The following is a 27678-nucleotide window of genomic DNA, read 5'->3' on the forward strand; positions in this document are numbered from 1 at the left end:
GTTTGTATTCTGTATTTATGAGTCTGTTTGTGCTTTTTGTTTGTTTTTTAGATTCGACACGTAAATGAAATCATATGGTATTTGTCTTTCTTTGTCTGACTTATTTCAGTTAGTGTAATACCTTTTAGGTGCATCCGTATTTTACAAATGGGAAGATCTCATTCTTTTTAATGTCTGAGTGATATTCTGTTGTGTGTGTGTGTGTATATACACACACACACATCTTTATCAATTCATGTATCAATGATGCTTGGGCTGCTTCCATATCTTAGCTATTGTAAATAATGCTGGAATAAACAAGGGTGCCAATATCTTTAAATTACCATGCTTGTTTTCTTTCAGTAAATACCCAGTAGTGGAACTACTAGATCATGTGGTACTTCTATTATTTATTTTATGAGGAACCTCCATACTGTTTTCCACAGTGGCTGCATCAGATTGCATTCCTACCAGCAGCGTACAAGGTTCCTTTTTCTCCACATCCTTGCCAACACTTGTTATATCTTGTCTTTTTGCTTCTAGCCATTCTGATAGGTGTAAAGTGATATCTCATTATGGTTTTGATTTGCATTTTCCTTGTTATTAATGAAGTTGAACATCTTTTCATGTGTCGGTTGGCCGTCTGTATGTCTTCTCTGGAAAAATGTCCCTTCAGGTCCTCTGCCCATTTTACAAACATCTCCCATTCAATAGGATTCCTTGTCATTTGGTTGATGGTTTCCTTTGCTGCAAAAGCTTCTTATTTTGGCGTAGTCCCAGTATACCACATCATCTTTATCCATTCATCTATCGATGGACACTTGCGTTGCTTCCATAGCTTGGCTGTTGTAAATAGTTCTCAAATACAGAGAACAAACTGGTGGTTGCTAGAGGGGAGGTGGGTGGGAGATGGGTGAAATGAGTAAAGGGGATTAAGAGGCACAAACTTCCAGGTGTAAAAAATAAGTCATGGAGATTAAAAGTACAACATAGGAAATATAGTCAGTGATATGGAAATAATATTGTATGGTGACAAGTGGTGGCTATACTTATCATGGTGTGCGCTGAGGAATGTGTAAATTTGTCAAATGTACACTTGAAACAAATATAGCGTGTGTGTTAATTAACCATCAAATGGACATTCAAGTACTCAAAAATATATCTGAAATTAAAAGCCTATTTGATGAGGTGAATAGATAAAACATTGCAGAAAAGGGGATTCATGAATTTAAATACAGTTAGTGGAAAGCATGCAAACTGAAATGCCGAGTGTAAGTATGGAAAAAGAAAAGAGAGAATATGTAAGTCATACTCAGAAGATCTGATACACATGTAACTGGTATCCCAGAAAGAGGGGAGGGAAAATGGGGCAAAAGAAATAGTTGAAGATGCAGTGGCCAAGAATTTTCAAAATTAGTGAACAACATTGATGATTCAAGAAGCAAAGTGAACCCTCAGTATATAGAAAAACATTTTTTGGAACGTCATAGTTAAATTCCTGAAAATCAAAAACAGAGTGAATATTTGTAAAGCAATCAGAGAAGAAATACACATTATCTTTAAAGAGAAACAATAAGACTAATAGCAATAAAACAGGGACTATGAATGTGAAAACAGAGTACATTAAGATCACTAAAATTTTGAAGGAAAAACACTGCCAACCTTAAATTCCTTTCCAGCAAAAGTAGCTCCAAAAATGAAAGCAAAATAAAGATTAGTTTAGACAACATCTGAAAGAAATAATCTCCATTTACTCTATAAGAAATGCAGAAAAAGAGTTTTTCTGACAGAATGACAAATGAAAGAGAATATTAATGGTAAATATAAAATAATATTGACTTTTAAGATGAGATAATAACCTTGTCTTGGGGGCATTTATAACCTGTATATAAGTGAAGTATGCTAAGATGATAGCCTAAAAGGAAGGAGAGACTTAATGAGTCAACTGTAAGATTCTTTTGTTGTTCAGGAAGTGATAAAAGTAATGGGTTATGATATATAAAAAGGGATGCATGCTGAAATCTCTAGGGTAACCACCAAAAGTAAAGTTGTAAGGATGAATAAAGTTCACCCCAGCCATAAGGAAGAAAAAAAATACTCTTGAATTACCCTCACAAGTTAGCAAAATATGGGATGGGGAGACAGACTGTCTTTAGACATGGGACAGCAGGCAGCATAGGACCATGATGCCTGACAGAAAGGAAACAAATGAAGTGAGCATTTTGAAACTGAGTTGAGTATAGTTTTCAGGCTGCAGTACAGCAAGAGGAAACACAACCGGCCAGTAGTCTTCAGAGAGGTCAGGATCTGGGGAGATTGAAGTGACTGACTGGAATCAGGGAGGAGGAAGCTGAACACAAAAAGGGCTCTAGAATCTGCCCTCAAATCTTTGGCTGAGTACTGACCTGTATATATATGAAGTAAGCCTCTAGAGTTGGAAGATCCCCTGGAAAGCACAGTAGGCCAAACAATTTCCAGAGATCACAAAGGATGGAGAATAGTTTGCATTCTCACCAGCCTGAGTGGAGAGTCCTCATACTACACAGTACATTGGGCAGAATTCACCCCAGTTTGTTGTAGCAGACCTATGAAACTAAAGCAAAATTAAACTAAAATTCAGTAGCAGAGTTATCTGAAAAATTACCAAATATCTGGAAATTAAACAGCATACTTTTAAATAGCCTTGGGTCAAAGCAGAAATCACAAAGAAACATTAAAAAAAACTATTTTGAATTGAATGAAAATGAAAATACATGTCAAAGCAATGCTTGGAGGAAAATGTCTAGTTAGAAGAGAATATATAAGTCAGTCATCTAAGTGATAAGTCACCTCCAAAAAATAGAAAAAGAACAAATTCAAAATAGGGACAAAGAAGTAAATAATGAAAATAAGTTTGAACGTATAAAAGACAAAAATAGAAAAAGTCAATATAACTTTGAATATAACTGTAAAATAAGTAAACCTCTAGCTAGGCACACATTATAGTATCAGAAATGAAAAAGGACATCAGTACAAATCCAACAGATATTGCAAGAATAATATTATGAAGAACTTTATGACAATAGATCTGACAACTTAGGTGAAATTGACTAGTTACTTAAAAGATACAACTAAAATCTATGTAAGAATAGACAACCTGAATAGCCTTGTATTTATTTTTTCGAACTGAATATTTTCAGTTTGAAACCTTTCTTGAAGCTCCAGCCTAAATCGCTTCCCAATAATATTCTGTCAAACTTTTAAGGAAGAAGTAATACCAATTCTACTTGATTTCTTCCTCAAAGGAAGAGAAAGGAACATTTACTTTTATGAAGCTTATTGTTACGCTAATAGCAAAGCCAGCTAAAGACATTTCAAGAAAGGAAATATTCCATTAAGTGAGTTTTGGCTCAAAAATGCAAGACTGCCTTAACATTTGAAAACCAATAAATGTCAGCAGTTTAATTTAACATAAAAAAAATCATGTGATTATGTCACAGGAAAAGCATCTTACAAAATTGAACGTTATTCATTCCTGATAAAACTTGGTAAATTTAAAAGGAAATTGCCTCAACCTGATAAAGGACATCTATTAAAAAAGAACCATAGTTAACATCATAATTCTTGGTGGAACATAGAATGCTGTCTTTCTGTGATCACTCCTGTTCAGCCTTCATTACTTCCATTCACTTCTATACCTGGAGGTACTAGCCAGTGGAAGGAACAGGCATACAGATTAAAGAGGAAAAAATAAACTATCTTTATTCAAGGATGACATTATTGTCTCTGTTGAAACCCTAAGAATCTACCAGAAAGGGGGGGGGGGCGAGGGGAAACACACTTTCTAGAACTAACAAGTGAGTTTAGCAAGGTCACAGGATACAAGATTGATCTACATAAATCAATTGTATTTTTATATACTAGCAATGAATCAGAAATTGTAAATTAAAGAAATAGTAAATGTAATGTGTGCTAGACCTGTACACTGGAAACTATAAAAAAAATGCTGAAATTAAAGGCATACATACATATATACATACAGGGTTTGGAAGGTTCATTTGTCTTTAACATGTCAGTTCTCCCCAAACTGATCTATAGAATCCCTATAATAGCAGTCAAAATTTCAGGCTGACATGATGATAGTGAAATTTATCAAGGACCTACCCTAACAAAAACAGTTTTAAAAAAGAACAAAATTTGATGTTCTCTACAACATGATGTCCAGGATTACTGTTACCCTACAGTAAAGAAAACAGTGTAATATTGGTATAGATCAGTGGCACAGGTTAGAGCCCAGATAGAGACCAACACATGTATGGTCAACTGGTTTTTATTAATAATACCATGGTAATTCAATGAAGAAATGATAGTTCTTTAAATAAGTGTTGCTGGAACAATAGAATATTTATATGCAAAAAAATTAACAATATCTTATTCCTCACATTATATACAATTACCTCAAAACAAATCATAGATCTAAAAGTAAGAACTAAGATTTTAAAACATCTAAAAGAATACATAAAAACTTCGCAACTTTGGGTTAGAGAAAGACTTCATAGGTAAAACATAAAAAGCATGAAGCATAATGAAAAATTTCATTAATTAGATTTTATCAAAATTTTAAAATTTCCTCTTTAAGAGAATGAAACGGCTAGCTACTGATTGGGGGGAAATATTTGCAAAATGTACATGGGCATACCTCATTTTCTTGTGCTTCTTTTTATTGCCCTTCACAGATACTGTGGGTTTTCTAAAAAAAAAAAAAAATGAAGCTTTGTGGCAACACTGCATTAAGCATATCTATTTGTATCATTTTTCCAACAGCATTTGTTTCATGTCTCTGTATCACATTTTGGTAATTCTCAAGATATTTGCACTTTTTCATTATAATATTTGAATTGCTGCAGTCTCATGATAAACTTTTTAATGGATGAGGTGTTGCTTCTTATGGGTGAGCAAAGAAAGTGGTTTCTTGAGATGGGGTCTACTGATGAAGATGCTGTGAAGATTGTTGAAATGACAGCAACAGATGATAATGCAATGGTGGGTGTGAGAGGATTAACTCTAAATTTTGTAAGAAGTTCTACTGTAGGGGAAAAACTGTCAAACAGAATCTCCTGTTACAAAAAAAAAAAAAAAATCATTTGTAAAAGAAGAGTCCATCAATGCAGTAGATTTCATTTTGTCTTATTTTAAGAAATTGCCACAGCTACCCAGACCTTCAGGAATACCACCCTGAGCAGTTAGCAGCCATCAGCATCGAGGTGTGAGTCTCTCAGCAAAAATATTATGACCCATCAAAAGCTCAGATGATGGTTAGCAGTTTTTAGTGATAAGGTAACTTTTAATTAAGTTGGTATATACATTTTTTTTCAGACACAATGCTATTGCACACTTAATAGACTATAGTAACTTTTAAGCACCCGAAACACCAAAAAATTCATTTGACTGGCTTTACTGCGATATTCTCTTTATTGCAATGTTATCTTTATTGTGGTAGTCTGGAACCGAACCCACAGTATCTCTGAAGTAGGCCTATATTATAAAAAGGAAGCTATTTCTTCATTGCTGTTAGTATTGCAAATAGCACAACTACTTTGGAAGATGCTTTGGCAGTTTCTTAGAAAGCTAACATGGTATTACCATACAATCCAGCAGCTGCACTCCTTTAATTAAAAAAAAAAAATTTAGTGTTTATTTTTGAGAGTGTGTGTGTGTGTGTGTGTGTGCGCGCGAGGGGAAGAGGAGCAGAGAGAGAGAGACGCACACCGAATCTGAAGCAGGCTCCAGGTTCTGAGCTGTCAGCACAGAGCCTGATGCAGGGCTTGAACCCACAAACTGAGATCATGACCTGAGCTGAATTCAGACGCTTAACCAACTGAGCCACCCAGGTGCCCCAGTTGCACTCCTTGATAGTTAACCAAGTGAGTTGATAATTTATGTATACATAGAAATCTACATGTGAATGTTTATAGCGTCTTTATTCATAATTATCAAAACTTGAAAGCAAACCATGATGTCTTTAATAGCATAAAGTGTGATGTATCCATACAATGGAATATTATTCAGCAGTAAAAAGAATTGAACTATCAAGCTTCAAAAAAACTACAGAGGAACCTTAAATACATGTTGCTAGATGAAAGAAGCCAGTCTTAGAAGAGTACATACTGTATGACTCCAACTATATTACATTCTGGAAAAAGCAAAAGTTATAGAGACAATACAAAACACTCCATAGTTGCCAGGGTTTGGGAAAGTACAAGAGAGGGTGAGTAGGTGGAGCATGGAGCATTTTTAGGGCAGTGGAACTGTTATTCTATATGATACTGTAAACGTGCATAGACGACATTATGCATTTGTCAAAAACCATGGAACTATACAACATTAAGAATGGATCTCGGGGCGCCTGGGTGGCGCAGTCGGTTAAGCGTCCGACTTCAGCCAGGTCACGATCTCGCGGTCCGTGAGTTCGAGCCCCACGTCGGGCTCTGGGCTGATGGCTCAGAGCCTGGAGCTTGTTTCCGATTCTGTGTCTCCCTCTCTCTCTGCCCCTCCCCCGTTCATGCTCTGTCTCTCTCTGTCCCAAAAATAAAAATAAACGTTGAAAAAAAAATTATAAAAAAAAAAAAAGAATGGATCTCAATGTAAACTATAGGCTTTAGTTAGTAATAGTATATCAAATTGACTTATAACAAACATATCACACTAATGCAAGGTGTGAATAAGGGAAACTAGGATGAGGCAGATACATGGAAATTCTCTGTACTTTATTTTCAGTTTTTCTATTTAAAACTTTATTAGCTAAAGTGCATAGTGTACATTAGTGTTCATACTTTGTGTTGAATATGTCTGTCTGGGTTTTAATAACTGTATAATGACAAATTAAGGTTTTGTCCAGTTTTGGTATTAGAGTAATGCTCTCCTTGTAGAATGAATTAAGAAATTTTTCTTCGGCTTCCTGGAAGAGATTGTAGAGAATCAGTATAATTTCTTCCTTAAATGTGTGGTAGAATTTACCAGCAAACCCATGTGGGCCTGGTGCTTTCTGTTTGGGAAGGTTATTAATTATTGATATAATTTTTTAACAGATATAGGACTATTCAAGTTATCTATACTTCCTTTTGTGTGTTTTGTTGGATTGTGTATTTAAAGGAATCGATCCATTTCATGTAGGTTATCAAATTTCTGGGCTTAGAATTGTTCATATTATTCCTTTATTGATAGCGTCAGTAGTAATGGCCCCCCTTTCATTTCTGTTATTAGTAAATCTCTGTCTTCTCTCTTTTTTCTTAGTTAAGCTGGAATTTTAATCTTTTCAAAGAACCAGCTTTTGGTTTCATTAACTTTTATTGATTTTCTCTTTTCAGTTGATTGATTTGTGCTTTAAATTTTTCTTTTCTTCTACTTTGTATTTAATTTGCTCTTTTTTGAGTTATATTGTAAGGTGGATGTTTAGATTATTGATTTTAGGTCTTTTTTCTTTCCTAACTATGCATTCACTGCTATAAATTTCTCTTTAAATATGGCCTTTGCTGCATCCCCCCCAAATTTGGTAAGTTTTATTTTCACTTGGTTGATATATTTGTAAATTTTTCTTAAGACTTCTTGGACCTGTGTATTGTCAGAAATATGTTGCTTTGGGGGACCTGGGTGGCTCAGTCGGTTAAGCATCTGATCTCAGCTCAGGTCATGATCTCACGGTTTGTGAGTTCAAGCCCCACATCAGGCTCTGTACTGACCACTCAGAGACTGGAGGCTGCTTCAGATTCTGTGTCTCCCTCCCTTTCTGCCCCACCCCCAATTGCGCTCTGTCTCTTAAAAATGAATAAACATTAAAAAAAAAAATGTGTTGCTTTGTCTCCAAGTGTTTCATGGGTTTCTGGCTGTTTTACTAAGTTTCGATTTAATCCCATTGTGGTCTGAGAGCATACTCTATATAATTTTTATTCTTATAAACTTTTTAAGATGTGTTTTATGGCCCTTACTGTGGTCTGTCTTGGGAAATGATCCATGTGAGTTTGAGATAAATGTGTACTCTGCGCACTAGTATGTTTCCACCAGGGGGGAAAAAAAATGTGTGAGAGTGTCTGTCTTCTACCCTATTCTCACTAACATGGTATGTTACCAGAATTTTTATCTTTGGCAATCTGATAAAAAAAAAAAGAATATTGTATTATAATTTGCTTATACTTCTCATGAATGTGGCTGTGCATCTTTTCATATGTTTAAGAGTTTGAATTTCCTTTTCTGTGAATTTTTCATATTATTTGCTTATTTCTCTTAATGTGTTGATCTTTTTCTTATTGGTTTGTAGAAGTCCTTTATATATAAGGAAATTAACCCTTTGTCTATATTATGATTTGTAAGTATTTTAACCCTAGTTTTTCACTTGTTTTTTGACTTTGCTAATTTTTAACAAGAAATTTGAAATTTTAAATGTTAATTTTATTGGGCCTTTTTTGCTTAAATTATGGCTTTTCCAGATTTTGCAACATAAGTTAGAAAGGTCTTTCCCACTCAAAGATTATAAAAAGTATCTTTTATATTTTCTCTGAATACTGTTAAAGCCAAGCTTTAAAAAAAAAAAAACGGTTTTTCTCATTTTTAAAAGCATAACAGATTCCCATTTCTAGTTTTTTGACATCTGTGTGGTTCTCCTGATTCTACAGATACCTCTAAGAATGGCTCAGCAATGTTATTTAGAAGCTCCCTGAGTACTTTGATATACAATTTATCTAACGTAAGAATTTGACCTCTTTGGTTAACTAAATTTCTGACAAGTTCTCTACTCATTAGAGAATTCAGTTCTAATTTATTTATACTTATTTCATCTTTGTAGTTCAAAACAAATCTCATTCTCTTTGATATAATGTATGCAGAAGCAAATTAGAAATTGCTTTCTATTCTCATTTCTACTTTCTGCTCAAATTCTTATTTATTTTAGACCATTTGTGGGCTTCTCTTGATCTTTCTTGTCCTAAATGTCTAGAATAGAAGAGGATAACTCTTTGACCACAGCCAAGCTTATTTCTCATGTACTTAGCTTTTCAAGCCTTGTTTTGGGCTCTGCGCTCACAGCATGGAGCCTGCTCCAGATCCTGTCTTCCTCTCTCTCTGTCTCTCCCCCACCTTGTGTATGCATGTGCACGTGCTCGCTCGCTCTCTCTCTCTCTCTCTCTCTCTCTCCTAAAAATATAAATATTTTAAAAATTTTATGGTATTTTGGTCCTTGCTTTTAAGGGAGAAAAGGTTACTACACAAAATGATAATAGTATTAGATACAATATAATAAATAGTAATATTTATCTCTTTATTATAGCCCACAGCTTCTGTTAGACTTTTTATTATTATTATTATTATTATTATTATTATTATTATTTGCTTGCAAGCATGGTTAGACTATGCCAATATAAAATACCTAAAAGTCCTGAAAGAACTTTTTCCTCTCTGTAGGTCATTTTTCTAAGATGCAGTGGTGAATAGGTTTCTCAGAACTGGACCTACCAGGTAGATTAGGCCATATTTGTGTCAGCTCCAAGTGTTCTACAAAGCCAGTTGTGGCATGTTCTTTCAACCCTTGTGGCAAGTGGAATATATTTTTATTAAGTTATGCTCGTTTTTTTTTTCTTTTTTTTAATCTTTTCTAATTTTTAATGTTTATTTTTGAGAGAGAGAGAGAGAGAGAGAGAGAGAGAGTGTGTGTGTGTGTGTGTGTGTGAGCGAGCAGTGAGGGGCAGAGAGAGAGGGAGACACAGAATCCGAAGCAGGCTGTAGGCCCTGAACTGTCAGCACAGAGCCCCTCGTGGGGCTCCAACCCAAGAACTGCAAGATCATGATCCGAGCTGAAGTCAGACGCTTAACTGACTGAGCCACCCAGGCACCCCTTCAATCTTTATTTTTGAGAACGCAAGCAGGGGAAAACAGAGAGAGAGGAAGACACAGAATCCAAAGCAGGCTCCAGGCTCTGAGCTGTCAGCACAGAGCCCATCGTGGGGCTTGAACCCACGAACAGTGAGATCATGACCTGAGCCACCTGGGTGCCCCAATTATGCTAGCTTTCTAATAATGCTTTTTCTTAAAGGAAACAAGACCCATTTATTCAAATAGCTAATGATTCATCTGTCCTTCTGGTCAGTTTTTAGTATTTCCTTTTTTTTTTTTTTTTTTTTTTTTTTTTTGGTTGGATTAGTTAAATTCAAGTTGGTACTTGCCTCTTAAAAGCTAGTAAATATATTCTGACTTTAAAATGAATAGAGGTCCCAGCTTCTTTCACAGTATCTTAGAGCTTAAAAATTTACGTAGTTAACAAATATGGACCTACACTTGCTTTCTTGGAAAAACTAAAGTTGATCTTGATAGCCCCAACTGTATTTCAGAAATGAGCTTTCCGGGGTGCCTGGGTGGCTTAGTTGGTTGAGCATCCGACTTCAGCTCAGGTCATGGTCTTGCAGTTCATGGGTTCAAGCTCTGCACTGTGCTCACTGCTGTCAGCGGAGAACCGCTTCACATCTCTGTCCACCTCTCTCTGCCCCTCCACCACTTGCGCTCTCTCTCAAAAATAAACATTATGAAAATATTTTTTAAGAAATTGGCTTTCTGTGTTAATATAATTACAGCTACAGTTTCACTAAAAAGCTTTTTTCTGAGAATTTCTGTATTGTGTGGTGATATTCTTCTCCTACTACAGAACCAGTCTGTGCAGTTCATGTGAAAAAACCTTCAGGTATGTTTGTTTTTATAACATAATTCTGCCCTCCTACTTACTTCCTCTTTCTTGTGGGTCTTTCCACATTCCCATGTGTCCTCACCCAATTTGGGAGCAGTAAGGTAGATGAACATAGAAACGAAGGGTTTATTAGAGTTCTCAAGTCAATGATCATTTTGGTTTCTTTACTTGTCCCAGTGTCTTGAATTGATAATGTTACATAATCATAGGATGTTATAGAAAATATACTGACTTACTACCTGAAAACTGTAAGCCAGTCATTATCTGTTTTCCTGGAGAAATAGGTGGTGTTTTTATACCTCTTATTTGGAGCACAAAGGGTACAGGTTGAAGGGGTGGGTTTTATTCTGAACCATAGGAGTATAAAATAACTATGAGGACAGATGTAGTAGAACATAATTAACACCACATCTGGACTAGAAAAACATGCTAAGAAGCAGCAACTCAACTAGCAGTCAATGAGAGCATATCTCACACAGTTAAAATGAGTTAGAATGATACATCATATAGTAGATGGAATAATTAACCACAGTGGCTGTCTATGTAGTGATCAGGTCAGATATGCCTTGATATTAGACTACCTGACTGCCACTTATCAGTAGTATGAATTCAAGCAAATCACTTTATCTTACTTTACATGAGTGTTTATAAGGTGAAGATAATAACACATCTATCTTTGTTTGATATACACATATACACACACTCATTCACTCACACAGCACTGAGAACATGGTCTCTCTCTTTCTCACTCCCTCAGTCACACACACACACACACACACACACACAGCCCTCAATAAATGTTAAGCTTCTTTCCTTTTTTTTGCTTAAACTTTCTTATACTACCATAAGAGGTTAAACAAGGTTAGCAAGGTTAATGATGCTAAATTCAGTATTTGTTAACAGCGAATATTTGTATTAAAGTAATAAGCAAGTCTAGTTTGTTTTGTAAGAGTTAGCTAGTTATGTCTGTTATTTTAGTTTTTTTCCAATGGTGATAATCATTTTATGATACATATTGAGTGTCCTCATCATCTTATCCTTATTAGGCTTGTGTTATGCTTTCAGAAAATTACAAATTTATCCATTTCGTTCTTTGTGATGTTTTCTAATCTTAATTTTTTTATCTATTTTTTTCTTATCCAAATGTAATAGAAACTGCTTTCTCTAAATTACATTTGGTCTTTTGACATTTTTCTTCGTTTAATAACAGTTATAATTTCTTCTGTCTTCATATGACTTAAATTTCTTCTTCTGAGGTATTTCTTAGAAATGTTGCTTAATATATGTCCGCCTCTTCTACTTAAGCTCTTACTTCACTCTTGTGAGTCACTTAGAGGAAATACATTTAAATGAAAAAAATTGCATTTTAAAAATTAGAATCTGTGTTTGTCTTTGAAGGATCCACTCCGTGGTAAAAATAACAGCTGAAGTATTATAGGTGCAGATAAAGTTTAACTGATACTGTTACCACTTGAAACTTGGATTTTTCCTGAGTACTTAGAGAAATTGATCTTAAAATATTAAATATAAGGTTTGTGATCTTACATCGTTTCATTTATACATTAAATCTTAACAGTTATGCTCTGCTTTGTCTTCAAAATCAGACAGCAACCATTTATCAGAAAAACAGAGAGCAATTAAAAGAGAGAGAATGCCGGGCACCTGGGTGGCTCAGTCTGTTGAGCATTTGACTCTTGGTTTCGGCTCAGGTCATGATTTCACAGTTTGTGGGTTTGAGCCCTACACTGGGCTCTGTGTTGATGACGCAGAGCCTGTTTGGGATGCTTTCTCTCTCCTTCTCTCTGCACCTCCCCTACTCACTCTTTCTGTCTCAAAATAAATAAATAAACATTTTTAAAAAATAGAGAATATTTAGCATTCATTTCTAGTTTGAATTTTTTTTCTTTTTTTTTTAGAAAGTGATTTTGCAAGCGTGCAAGCAGGGGAGGGGGTCAGAGGGAGTAAGGTTAGGGAAGGAGGGAGAGACGATGAGAGAATCTTAAGCAGGCTCCAGGCTTAGTGTGGAGCCCAGCGAGGGCTTGATCCCAAGACCCTGGGATCGTGTCCTGAGCTGAAATAAAGAGTCAGAGGCTCATCTGACTGAGCATTCCAGGTGCCCCTCCAGTTTGAATTTAAAACTCTGCTTTACCCTCACTATTGAAACCTACTTATTTTCTGTGACAGTGTGATTCACAGTCCATTTTGCATGGAAAAGATTGTGAGATTAAAAAAAAAAAAAAGGCTTGGGGCGCCTGGGTGGCGCAGTCGGTTAAGCGTCCGACTTCAGCCAGGTCACGATCTCGCAGTCCGTGAGTTCGAGCCCCGCGTCGGGCTCTGGGCTGATGGCTCAGAGCCTGGAGCCTGTTTCCGATTCTGTGACTCCCTCTCTCTCTGCCCCTCCCCCGTTCATGCTCTGTCTCTCTCTGTCCCAAAAATAAATAAACGTTGAAAAAAACAATTAAAAAAAAAAAAAAGGCAACTTAATACAGAAATATGAGAGGGTCACTCCCCTAACAAAATCATACAGTCTTTCAAGGTCCAGTTCAAGAGCTACCTTCCCTGAATTGACACTATTTTGCTGATTTTCAAAGTTGGAAAATGGTAGCTTTAGGATTCTGGTGCTCCCAGAATGGTTTTTATTATTTTTTAATGGCAGTCCATATAATTATTATATTCCTATTTTTTGTTTTTATTTATAATCGTTTATTTTCATGAAGCATATGCAGTATCATCTAGAGTTTGAGCCTAGATAAGAAAGTCATGAGGAATTTATATTGGCTAGAAAATGTTTTTTAAATTGTCATTTGACCTATTCAGTTTTTTCTTTTTCCTTTTTTTTAAAAATTAAAAAAAACACATTTTTTAGTGTTTATTTGAGAGAGAGAAAGAAAGAAAACATGAGTGGGGGAGGGGCAGAGAGAGAGGGAGACACAGAATCTGAGGCAGGCTCCAGGCTTTGAGCTTTCAGCACAGAGCCCGACACATGGCTGGAACTCATGAACCATGAGATCGTGACCTGAGCCACAGGTGGACGCTCAATGGATTCAGCCACCCAGGCTCCCCATACCTACTCAGTTTTTCATGGTTTAATTAAAGTTTTCCATGACTTTTAGGTTAGGAATAGAAGCCAAGATTTATTATACTTCATGATAACATTTACTACAGAATCTCTATATTGCCTCTGATTGGACTATTAAATTTGGTTTCAATGAACCAAACCTTGGAATAACATTTTTTAAAACATTCTTTTTGAAAAAGAAATCAAGAAAAAAACCATGGTCTGGAGCAAGACAATGTGTGTTATGACTTTAATATACGGTTATCTTTTCAGGCTCATGAGAGGCTAGAAGACTCAAAACTAGAAGCTGTCAGTGACAATAACTTAGAATTAGTCAATGAAATTCTTGAAGATATCACTCCTTTAATAAATGTGGATGAAAATGTGGCAGAACTGGTTGGTATACTCAAAGAGCCTCACTTCCAGGTAAACTTTGCCTATTATTCTTCTTCCCAAGTCCCCTGTATTCCCAAAGTATTCTCTTTTAATAGTTAAGGTTCAGCTTAAGGTGATATATTTAAGATTTTTTAGAGCCATATTTTGTAAATATGTGAATTCCAACTTAGGTATTTTACTACCCTGATATACTGAGGATACAAAAACAGACACACATAACTAAAACACAGTACATAAATGTATAGCAAAAAGACATCAGAATGGATTTTCCTTTGTGTAATTGAAACCAGCCTTGATTCACCATCAGAACGCATGCTAAAGATGTTTTTCTTACTGTGATAATGGATTTTTATTCCTCACTACCAGTTTCACAGCCTTCCTTGTTAAAGCTGTTGCAGTATTGCTTCTGAGACTGAGATGCAATCGATGACCTTGGAATAAGAGAGGACTGTGTAAGAATAGAAACTTATCCATAGCATATCCTCCACAGGTGCAAAAAAATAAATACAATTGAAGCATTGGCCTGTATCAGTGAAGAGTTAACCTGTTTAACAAAGAGTCAGTTTCAGAAGAGAAAGGGAAGGGGGTGGGGAGGTTTCTTATAAACCCATAATTAAGTGTGGTATTGAGACAGTGTTCGAAAAATAAATGAATAGAAGAGAATAAAAATCCCAGAAATATATCCACATATATACGGCAGCTTGATTTATGACAGAGATACTGCATTTTAGGGGATAAAGAATGGACCGTTCAATAAGTGGTGCTGGGATAGAAGAATAAAGTGTCACTTGCTTTCACTGCAAATCTTAACATTGAAAATCAAATGGCAAAACCCCTTTGGTTTTTCTCCGGAACTTTCTATGACCCTTCAACAATGTGGCTGCAAAATATGAAGGTTGATAGTGAAATGATTTCTCCATGAATCAGGATCTTAAATACAAAAAAAAAAAAAAAAAAAGACAGTTTTTGGAGACAACTTATGTTGGTACTAGTTGATTAAGGTTTTATAAGTCAGAGTGAACTATTTGGACCTTATCCTGAGAACAGTGGGAAACCATGAGGGGAAAAAAGAGGAGTATGTAAGGATTTTCAAGTTTTAACCCATAAAATCAACAGGACTTGGTGATTGGTTACATGTGGTGTAGTTGCAGAAGAGGGATGTGGGAAGTTGACAAGGGTAAGATTTCTGAAAAATAATTGGTGGCCCTCACTGAGATGAGGAACACTCTAGAAGAAACTGATATGTTAATGTTAAGGTAACTGGCCATGTTAAGTTTGTGATATCTCAAGCATCTGGTAAAGCTTTCAGGCATGCTATATATTTTTCATAAATATATAAAATTTAATAAGTATATGAATTTATATAAAGTTCAATAAATATAATTAGAAAATACAAGCAAAAATTTTTAAATTAAGACATTGCATTCTTAGTACCCAGAACACTACTGTACTATTCTAGTGCATATTCCTCCATACTTTTTCTGTGCTTATACATACGTATTTTTTTCTTTAGTGATTGAGATCCTTTTGCACAAGGTATTTTGTAACTTACCTTTTTTTTTCCAGTCATTAATTTCCACTTTTCCATTTCAGTGAATCTTTATCTCATGTAATATGCATATTCTATTCATCTCCATTTGACAACAAAATATTCTTTACAGCTGGTTTGTACTTATGGGTTTCCAACCTAGACCCATGTTTGGCATTTGATTGGACCATCTATTCTCCCTTGATTATGATGTTGACCTCTTAAGAGACCAGGCCACTGCCCTCCAGAATATCCCACTCTCCGGATGAGTCTGGTAGTCTCTTTGCTGTGTTGCTTAGTTATCCCTTCTATTTTCTGTAAATAGAAGTTCTAAAAGGTTGATGATTCAAGTTAATTATTTGGAATTAGAATGCATCATTAGTGATGTGATGCAACATGAATTAAACTACATCAGAAGATGTGTGACACCTAGTTAGCCCACCATTATTAACGCTGAGATTGGTCCCTTGATTAAAGGCAAAGACAGTCTAATCCTTCTTTTGAAATATTCTTCACTAGGACATAATCTAGTGTGTTATTATTCTAGCATTATACAAATGCTTTTTCTTGTCCAACCATTTATCTACTTATCAACACAAATTAATGCTTGCCTGAATCAGTATTTTCATTAGAGGCTTCAAAATGACATTTTTCTGTTTCACTTATTTTATATTTTATAGCTGGTATTCTTGTATAAAGAGTAGAGTGTTTCCTTTTCAACTGGGTTATTTACTTATCACATAATGCATTTCATAAAAGAGAAGTGCCTGATCCTTCCCTTCACCAATTTTCAAAGTAAAGAATTGTTTAAAATAGCAGTCTCGAATGGTAACAGATGAGTTTTTCAGTCCTTCTGTTTTTGAAATAGAATTGTGCAATTATGGATTTTTCATTAATTCAGTATGTTTCAATATTCTACAGTCCTTACTCTTTTTGATTTTGAGGTTATCATGACTTTGGCTAGTTGTGGACAAATTTTTAGTCTATGAATCTGAAGCTCATGAGAGTTCTGGAAGTTATCAATGTATAAGTAGTGGTGCAGTCACAGGAGTAGATAATATTACCTAAGAAGAGGGCAAAGGATGAAAACTAAACAGCCCAGGTTAGAGGTTTCAGCACCTTCTAGCTTTTATAAGAATAATCTTTACATGTGGATTAGTGAATTTTTCTTTTGGAAATTTTCTTTAGTCACTTACAGCATATTTTCATGAAATGACCAGAAATTACCAATTAAACTCATATCCTGATTGCTTCTATTCTGAATCTGTTGACATTTTCTTCCTTCTTTCTATTTTGATTTGTCTTTGAACTTGCATTGCATCCACTCACAAAAATAACTTTTTAGCTCAGTTTTATGTTGGGTATACACAATTATAGTATAAATGAAAAACTAAAATAAATACACAAAAAATTGTAAGAAATTCCTAGAAAGCTAGATCAAAGTCATCCTTTATGATAGCACATAGTAAATGTAGGAGGTAAAATTATATTCAGGACCATTACTAGCTCATTAGTTTTTTTTTTTTCCCTTAAAATATATGTTTTACAGGGGCGCCTGGGTGGCGCAGTCGGTTAAGCGTCCGACTTCAGCCAGGTCACGATCTCACGGCCCGTGAGTTCGAGCCCCGCGTCGGGCTCTGGGCTGATGGCTCGGAGCCTGGAGCCTGCTTCCGATTCTGTGTCTCCCTCTCTCTCTACCCCTCCCCCGTTCATGCTCTGTCTCTCTCTGTCCCAAAAATAAATAAACGTTAAAAAAAAAAAAAAAAAAAATATATATATATATATATATATATATATATATGTTTTACAGACTAAGCCTTTCTCAGTAATAGAACATCTCTTACCACTGATATGCAAATATTTATCCATTTTCTATTGGATATCTTTTTAGCAGACATTTTGTACATGTAAAGAATTAATATAACAATTTTAGAGTAAAAATGAGGGTCTGTACCATTTGAATTTGTATGATACCTAATAAACAGGGATTGATGATAAATAATGATGATATTGCTGATGACAATGGCAGCAGTGAAAGCCAGTGCCTTCAGTGCACCTCACTTTGAAGACTAGGTTCAGTTTCCTCTGAACATTTTTTTTTTTAAAAATCATAAAACTCTGTCAATCTCTCCAAATCTTTTAAAACAAGGAATATAATACTATTTACGTTACTGAAACTATTTATATTTCTTTAAAAGGTTCTGTTGCCTTTGATTTAACTCATATTTTAGAATTTAATAATGTGTGCCTTGGAATATTTTAGCACTCCACTGGGATAATCAACCCTTTATTTTTTAATAACTTATTCCATTAATAACCAATAACCACAGGCTGTTTTGAATCCTTATAGTCACTCTTGGAGGCCCATGATATTGTGGCATCAAAATGTTATGATTCACCTCCATCAAGCCCAGAAATGAATAATTCTTCTATCAATAATCAGTTATTACCAGTAGATGCCATTCGTATTCTTGGTATTCACAAAAGAGCTGGGGAGCCATTGGTGAGTAGATATATCAATGCCTTTTAAAATTTGAAATCTGACATATTTGTGGCTTATTCACTATCTCATTTTTTTCTTTTTCCTAATTTGTATTACTATGAAAATTTTAATTCATGTTTATCTGTTTTATCACTGTTTTTTGGCTTGTATATAAATACACAACTGATGCTCTCTCAACTTAATATAGCATACAAAATTAAACAAAAAAAAAGTTAAACTGAATAGAGGCCAGAAGTTTGCTAATGGGCAGCAAAAATTACAGGAGATAACGATACTCCATTTCTTCCTATACCCTTTGAAGAAATGAACTCAAGTTGCTTGCTAATTATAGTATCAAAATACAGAAGAAAGTTATTAAAAGTGAAGGCATTGGGGCGCCTGGGTGGCTCAGTCGGTTAAGTGTTTGACTTGAGCTCAGGTCATGATCTCACAGTTCGTGAGTTCAAACCCCACATCTGGCTCTGTGCTGACAGCTCAGAGCCTGGAGCCTGCTTTGGCTTCTGTGTCTCCCTCTCTCTTTGCCCCTCCTCCACTCATGCGCTCATGCTCTCTCGCTCTCTCTCTTTCTCTCTCTCTCTCAAAAATAAGTAAACATTAAAAACATATTTAAGAAAATAGGATATTGCGAGAGGAGAGAACATGGGAAAAAATGGGAACAATTCACTCACCTACTTTTAGTATTAGTTTTTTATATACATATTCATGAATATTTAAGATTTCTTCCTGATAATATGAAATCATTGATAATTCTGTTTTTTATTTCCTTTAGGGTGTAACATTTAGGGTCGAAAATAATGACCTGGTAATTGCCCGAATCCTTCACGGGGGAATGATAGATCGACAAGGTCTGCTTCATGTGGGAGACATCATTAAAGAAGTCAATGGCCATGAGGTTGGAAACAATCCAAAGGAATTACAAGAATTATTGAAAAATATTAGTGGAAGTGTCACCCTAAAGATTTTACCAAGCTATAGAGATACCATAACTCCTCAACAGGTTAGCAATAAAATTCTTGGTAATATTAAGAATACTTTCATTTCTTTAATCACACTGTTGGGTTTAACTGCCACTTGCTACTTTTTTTTGCTAAAGAGAAAACAATGATTTCCATGTTCTAAATTGCCTTATTTTGTCAGGAGTGAATTTTTGAATTTTTAAATTTTTAAACAATTAGCACTATCTTATTATAAAGGAAGGATAAAGAAATGTCTTTGTGAGCACTATGAACCTTAGTATTATAAAATATATGGCTCGGTATCAGAAAAATCATGAAGCCTTTTAGTCATTAATCTAGCGAACATTTTTGATACCTGTCATGTTCTGGGCATTGTATTAGGCCCTGTGAGGGGATAAGATATAGCTCCAATTAGCTCTTGCTTAGTATTCATGTGATGGGCTAAACTGGGAATGTGGCCAGAAAGAGAGGATGGGTATAGATTGAGAAAAACCTTGAATACGTGGTTTGTACACATTTGACCTGATTTTTATAACTAACTTTTAGGTAAAGTAGATTATTGAACAGGGGAACGTTTTAATGACACTTTTCATCTAACTTCATCATGTTAAGTGAACTTCCAAACAGAGAGAAATGATATTGTGTAACCCAGAAGCAGAATTTTAGAGATGTGAGGAGGTGATTTGTGAGAGACAACTCTAATGGAAAGTTAATACTGAGTTCAAATACCCATGCTGCCACTTACTAGCTTAGCCTCTCTCATGCTTGGTTGTCTCATGTATGTAGTTAGGGATAATATTTATTTTCTCAAAAGATATTATGAGGATTAAATGAGTTAATTCATACTTCATATTCTCATAGCTGTGCCTGGCACATAGCGCTCAACACATAGCTGCTGCTATTGTTGTGATGGTGATGATGAGGTAGTGGTGGTGTAATAGAATTGTAGAGAAAGAAAAGTAAAAATGTGATTGCAGAAAAATATTTGGCAGTCATGGTGGGGTGTTGGAACTGAGGAGATTTTCAAACCTAGATAATATAGACATAGGAAATATCTATCCATGTTTCAGATTGATGCCTTTAATTTTTCAACTTTATTCCACAAATTTATTGTTTCATGAGTAAGTGAAGTTGTAAGTTTTTACGTAAGATACTGCCAATGGTCTTATTTTCAATATGAGAACTTAAAAGTCTATATAATTCTTTGAAATATATGGATAACATGTTAAATACCTGTTGTACATTGTTCATTGAAGGATAGGATAGCTCTGAGTTCTCCCAGAGGTAAGCATGCTAACCTTTACAACTCCAGGCTTTATTTAGGCCTCACTGGTTGCAAGAACTCATGAACTTTGGATGCTCTCCCTTTCCAAGCCAGTTGCTGCAGGGATTCATTTTCCCCATGTGCTTCCCTGTGTGCTTGTCTGTCTCTTCCCTCCTCCATGACCACGGCTCCCTCCCATCGCAGTGGCCAGGATCCTTTTCTCTCCAGGTCTTGTCTCCATACTTCCTACCTTCTTCACTGTGGCCTCTTCTGTACCTTTAGTTGTGGAATTTGTTCTGCCACTCTTCAGGTAGATTTCTGGTGTATTTAGGATGATTTAATAGTTATGTAGTTGTATTCGTAGGATAAGGCAAGCCTAGGGACCTCCTACTCCTCCACCATCCTCCTTCAATAGGATAGAATATTTAGTCATGGATTTTATTATGTATATTTGACTTCTGAAAATAAATAGGTTTGTCATGAACTTTGGTTGAGGTGAAGGTAGAGACCTTGTCTTCAGAGAAAAGAATCATGAAAAGAAATGGGTATTTGAAATTAGACATTTCACATCAGTAGTACCTCTCAGACCACCTGCATTTCTCAACTGGCACATTTCCTTTTGGACCTGAGTAGTATGGAAAAGTAGAATCTAAGATTTATTTATTATTTTTATTATGTTGTGATAGGAATATTATCTTTCCCTCCCTGTGGTTTAAACCAGGAATCTTGCCAGTTTACCAAGGCCGTCCTGGATTTTTACAGGCAAGATAAATTTTTATAATATTGTTACATGTTAGCACTTTGGCTCAAATTCCTTTGTAGATTCTGCACCTTGTGAACTGATCTGAATAGTGTGAAGTGCCAGTATATTTAGTCCCGTCTTAGGCATAAATTTATCCCCATCCCATGCCTTCTCAAACTCTTTTACTAGCCTTTAGAACTGGGAGAAAAGATTTAATGGGTTAGGAGAGGTCATCCAAGCCTGAGGCAGTTCTTGGGCCTATCCTAGGATAAAAAAGAAAAGAGACTATAATATGAAGGCTTCCAAAGGAGAACTAAATAAAACGTGTTTAAAGTGAGTAAGGAAATGATTACTAATTATGTTGGAACAAAAGGCATTACCAGTGCCTCTCCTGAGCAAACCATGGTCATCTTTCCTAAGAAAAGTTATGGAGAGGCAAGAGAATTTAGCCTCTTCAACTCTTTCAATAGAAGCTTCATCATGTAGTCCTGGTGGGCCTATCTTAACTCTTCCTCTGAACTGCTGTGAGAGCAAAGGGAAGCCAGGAGCTCCCTCTCCCTGGTGGTGTGTTTCAAAGCATGAGCAGTAGATCATTTTTATCAGAATCATTTGAGGTGCTTATTAAAAATCCAAACTTTTTCATTAGGCCTGAGGATCTATAATTTTAAATTTGAGACCAAGGTGAATTAGAAGTTGTAGCTAATTCTGAAGTTCTTCGACTTATGTAAAATGGGTTTGTTCCGAAAGGCTGTTCATAATTCCATTTGTTCATTAAAGCCAAACTGATAGGAATTCTCTTATTCATCTTTGAGGCCACCATGAGCTAGGTACCAAAAATATAAGAAAATAAATTATGGTTCCATTTCACTCAAGGATATGCATGTAAAATTTTTCAACAAAATATTAGCAAATGAAATTTCATGATGCATAAAAAGATAACAGGATATGTCCAAGTTGGATTTGTCCCATGTGTGGTAGGATGGTTTCATACTGGAAATCAATATGTGTAACCAAGCACATTAGCAGATTTAAAGAGAAAAACCTCAGTGCAGAATTTGATAAAATTTAATACATATTCATGATGTTTTTTAAAAGGATAAGTAAATTGAGAACAAGAGGGAAGTTCCTTAATCTTAATTTTTAAAATACACTAGATAAAATACTATTCTGGATAGGTAAATATTAGAATCATTCTCTTTAATATCAGGAACTGAAATCTCAGCTGGTCTGCCTAAGACCATTTGGGTGCATCCCCATTCCCCCACAAAGCCTCATTTCTACTCCAACAAGATGTAAGAACCTATCATAAACTAAGAGAAGCTTGCAGACTTCAGACATTATTATGCAGTGGTAAAAAAAGAACTGCCCTGAGATGGTATACAGAGTAACAGATGACATAACAAATATCTGTTATAATAAGTGATACCATTTTTCAGTTCTTCTTAAAGAAACTAAGAATAAACAGTATCTCTGATATTAAGGAGGTAAGTATATTTGCAGACTAGGGAATGGTTATCTACTTTAATAATCCTAATGTTCAGACATTTCTAGAAGCAAACATTTTTACCATTACCAGCCGTGTCAAGACATAGCAGCTGACAGAAATGCCACCCAGGTTCTTAGACCAGTGTGGTATTGCAAAGCTTAAGGACACCACAGTGGCTGGATGGAAAAGCACCACTTGCTATTGGGGAGAAGGGTGATCTTGTTCAGGATTTTGATGAGGCTTCCAATAATTAGGCAAACAATTGACTAAATTTGTTTAAAAAAAATAATAAAGCTTCAATAATTTTGACTGCTTTAAAAATTTTTGTTTAGGATGAATATATATAATGTTGAAGTATAGAAACCTATAGTATTTTAAATTCTGCTTTTTAGTTATTGCTTATACGCCATTATTTGTTTGTAGTTAGTTAAGCCAAAGAAGCCAGAATATGAAGTTTAAAAGAATGATTAATAAAATCTTTACCTAGTTAAAAAAGTAAGAACTAGGAGAAGGATGTTCACTAACACTACTTCTATTTAATATTTTATTGAGAGTTTCATAAGCACAAAAAGGCAAATTATAGAAGCAAGAAATTTGGAAAGGAGAAAATAAAACTTCATATTTTTAAGTAGCATGATTTTTTTTTGCAAAGAACACCCCAAGACTATAAATTATTAGAAATAAGAGAGTTTAGCAAAATATTTGAAAATAAGATTAATATGCAAAAGTCACCTCTATTTCTGTATGTCATCAACAAACATCAAGAAATGTAACTAAGACAAACATCGTTTACAGCAGAGTCATAGAATGTCACATTTATGTCTAGGAATAAATCTAACAAAAATATTCAAGGCCCCTACACACACACACACACACACACACACACACACACACACAAATTGTGATGAATTATATCATCCTAAATAAATATATCCTGTTCATGGGCAGGAATACAGTATTGTGAACATAGCAGTTCTTCTCAAAATCTTTTAGATTCAGTGAAATTCAATACAAATTCCAATAAGCTTGTTCTTGGTATTTAATAAGATGAATAGCCAAGACACTTGTGAGGCAGAAAAGCAGGAATGTAGCATTTACTCATATGTAGAAATTAAGTACCATTGTATTATTGGCATAGGAACAGATAGAATGATCACTGGAATAAAGAGTTCAGAAAGAGAGATAACACATGTACTACTTTGATGTAGTGAGGAGAGACTATTCAGTGGATGAAACTGGTTATTAAATGTGGATAATATATGAAGTTGTGTTCCTGTCAATTTACATACACAAATCAAGTAAAAGGACACAGTATCGGTGAACATATGAAGAGATACTAAAAATCACAGTGTAAAATACCATTTTATACCATTCAGTTGGCAAGAACATACATGTGATTCTACAGTATCTCTTCTGCACTGCTAGTGGCAGTGTAAATTGGTATAAGCACACTGGGTAGGGGAAAGTTCAGCATTATCAGAGTTGAGTGTTCATATATATCAAAATGAATTCCTAGAGCAATTCATATGTATGTACGGCTGGAAACATCTTAACAAGCCTGGAAATATCAAAAGATTTTATGCTATAGTGTGATGCTATTTTTTATGTTTAAAATAGCTGCATAGTTTAAGGAACGCCTATATATGTACAATAAAACTATACAAAAGGAAAGCAAGGTGTTAATGAGCACAAGATTCAGGATAAGGGTTACCCTAGCTGGCAAGCCAGAGTGATCAAATGGATGGAATGAGAGCAGGAGCCCCGCTTAGGGTTGTAGCCTCTGTTTTGAGTATAAGTTAAGGCTATTTTTCACATTATTAAAAGAAATAAAATAACCAAAAGTAGGTTTTGCGTGAACCAGTGGATCAAGTGTGATGTAAATTAAGAATAATTAACCTGAGCAGTGTAGTTTAATAGATTTTTTTAAATAAATTTTTTGACGGAAGCTTAAATGTGTGGCCCACAGATGGATATTTACCAAATAGGAGTGTGAATTGTCCCTCAAAGCTTTTGTAACCAAACATATATTCCAGCCTCCCTGCTCGTTTCAAAATATGTGTGTGGCATCATGTAACTGAATAAGATGAGGTCATGTACGTGGAAAATCTTTAGAAAAATAACATCCTTAATCATCCTGATATTGTCATAGTGAACTTCATAGCAACTATGATTGCTGCCTTCACCACCTTGTAACTCATTCTGATTGCAAATTCATATAGACCTGAAAATATGTGTTGAGACTGAGGGTGTGTGAGAAACTCTTGCTCTATGTTCAGACAACATATTCCCAAACAAATTACCAGCCACCTTCTGGCTTAACATAAGAGTCATGGTAGAGCTGTTTCTCCAGCCATTTTATACATTTATTTTCTCCAGTTAATTATTGTCATTTGCATAGGCCCAGCATAATCCTGTGCGATATCTTATTTTTTCAGTACTTTTACAGTTTTTAAAAAATGTTTGTTTATTTTTTAGGGGGTGGAGGGACAGAGAGAGGAAGAGAGAATCCCAAGCAGGTGTCACACCATCAGTGCAGAGCCTGACACAACCCTCGAGCTCACAAATTGTGAGATCATGACCTGAGCCGAAACCAAGAGTCAGATACTTACCTGACTGAGCAACCCAGGTGCCCCATACTTTTACAGTTTTTATCTTTCCTTTTAAAAAATATCTTTGAGGTGCGCCTGGGCGGCTCTGTTGGTTAAGTGTCTGACTCTTGATATTGGCTCAGATCATGACCTCACAGTTGGGAGACCAAGCCCCATGTCAAACTCCATGCTGAGCGTAAAGCCTGCTTGGGTTTGTCTGTCTGTCTGTCTGTCTGTCTCTCTCTCTCTCTCTCTCTCTGCCCCTTCCTTGCTCATGCAACTCTCATCTATCTCTCAAAATAAATAAACTTTTAAAAAATATCTTTGAGATAAAGCTTCTATAAATAGCATATATTTAAAGTGTACAGTTTGATAAATGTAGACACATACATACCTGTGAAACCATTAACACAATCAAGACAACATATATATATATATATATATATATATATATATGTTAATATCTATCATGTCCAGAAGTTTCTTTGTATCCATTTATAATCCTTCCCTCCTCCCCTGCATTCCAGGCAAGCACTGCTTTGCGTTCTGTTTCTATAGCTTAGTTTACTTTTTCCTTATTTTTATATAAATGAAAGCATGCACATGAATCTTTTATTTGCTGTGTTTTTTTAAAATATGTCGTCTTTCACCTAATTCTTTTGGGATTCATCAATCTTTTTATGTGTATTAGCAGTTGATTCCTTTCTGTTGATGAGTGGTATTCCATTGCTTGGCTATACCAGTTTATCCATTAACTGGCTGATGAACACTTTAATTGTTTCCAGTTCGAGGCTATTATAAATAAAAGATGCTGTGGACATTTACATGTAAGTTCCTTGGGTGAATACCTAGGAATTGAAGGATTAGGTCATGGTAGGTCCATGTTGAACTTTTATTTATTTATTTTTCATGTTGAACTTTTTTTTTTTTTTTTTTTTTTTTTTTTTTTTAATTTTTTTTCAACATTTTTAATTTATTTTTGGGACAGAGAGAGACAGAGCATGAACGGGGGAGGGGCAGAGAGAGAGGGAGACACAGAATCGGAAACAGGCTCCAGGCTCTGAGCCATCAGCCCAGAGCCCGACGCGGGGCTCGAACTCCCGGACCGCGAGATCGTGACCTGGCTGAAGTCGGACGCTTAACCGACTGCGCCACCCAGGCGCCCCTCATGTTGAACTTTTAAAGAAGTGTCCAAACTACTTTCAAAAGTGGTTGCACCCGTATACATTCTCATCAGCATACTGTACATCTTCACCAACATTTGGTGTGGTCAGTCCTTACAATTTTAGACACTCAAATAGGTGTGTAGTGGGATCTCAATATGATTTTAATTTGCATTTCCTTAATGACTACCTAATTTTGAGCATCTTTTCATGTGCTTATTTTTTAATGTCTGTTTTGGTTGTTTTCAGATCTCATCCATTTTTTGCCAAGTTTTTTATTTAGTTTTGAGAGTTCTTTATGTTTTTTTTAATGTAAGTATTTTATCTGAATTATGATTTACAAGGATTTTCTCACAGTGAAAAGGCTTATCTTTTCATTCTCTTAATGGTATAATATAAAGAGTAGCAGTTCTCAATTCTGATGAAGTCCAGTTTTCTTTTATAGATCATACTTGTATTGTTCTGTGTAGAATATTTTTGTATAACCATAGGTCATAAAGGTTTTCTTCTCTATTTTTTTCTAAAAGTTGTATAGTTTTATGCTTTACATCTAGTCCTAGGATCCATTTACTCTACGAGCTTTTGTATATGGTATAAGATCTGGATGAAAGTGGGAAATGCATACAGATACCCAGTTTTCCAGTTCCATTTGTTGAAGAGACAGTTTCTTTCATCAGATTTGGAAAAATTTTGACTATTATCTTCAGCTTATTTTTCTATTCCTGTTTCTCTTGCCCTTTGATGCCATCACTTCCACGTATATTAGGCTCCTTGAAGTTATCCCCTTGCTCAGTGATAGATACTCTGTTCATTTATTTCAGTCTTGTTTCTTCCCTTTTTTTTTTTTTTTTTAATCTTAATTTCTAATTGCTATGCCTTCAGGTTTACTAATCTTGTTTTCTTCAATGTCTTCAATCTGTTAATCACTTCTGGTATACTTTTTCATCTGAGATATTTTGGGTTTCATCTCCAGAAATCTAAATTGAGTCGTCTTTATATCTGCCATGTTTCTACCCAACATGCCCAGTCCTTCCTCTAGTTTCTTGAACATAAGAATATAATATGTAAAGTTAAAAATAACTATTTTAATGTCCTTTTCTACTAATTCTATGATATTTATCATTCATGGATCAATTTTTTCTTCTGTATCATTAATTGATTTTTCTCTACATTTTAGATTATGTTTTCCTGCTTATTTGCATGCCTGGTTATTTTTGATTGGCTGTCAGACATCACAAATTTTACCTTATTAAATGCTGAATATTTTTGTATCTTAGAATTTTTCTTAAACTCTTCTAGGGTATTTAAGT

General features: G+C 35.2%; 1 protein-coding gene across 6 annotated transcripts in view; it reads left to right on the plus strand.

Moving 5' to 3' along the window:
- The window catches only part of PALS2 (protein associated with LIN7 2, MAGUK p55 family member), a 111411-nt gene that overhangs the window by 52196 nt on the left and 31537 nt on the right, over positions 1-27678 (plus strand). For all 6 annotated transcript variants that reach the window (XM_047849707.1, XM_047849706.1, XM_047849708.1 and 3 more), the window contains 3 exons: positions 14016-14168; positions 18017-18169; positions 18939-19166. In XM_047849707.1, the coding sequence (XP_047705663.1) occupies positions 14016-14168; positions 18017-18169; positions 18939-19166 (534 nt within the window). The remainder of the gene's footprint in view (positions 1-14015; positions 14169-18016; positions 18170-18938; positions 19167-27678) is intronic.

Source organism: Prionailurus viverrinus, chromosome A2, assembly GCF_022837055.1.
Source record: "Prionailurus viverrinus isolate Anna chromosome A2, UM_Priviv_1.0, whole genome shotgun sequence".
NCBI lineage: Eukaryota > Metazoa > Chordata > Mammalia > Carnivora > Felidae > Prionailurus > Prionailurus viverrinus.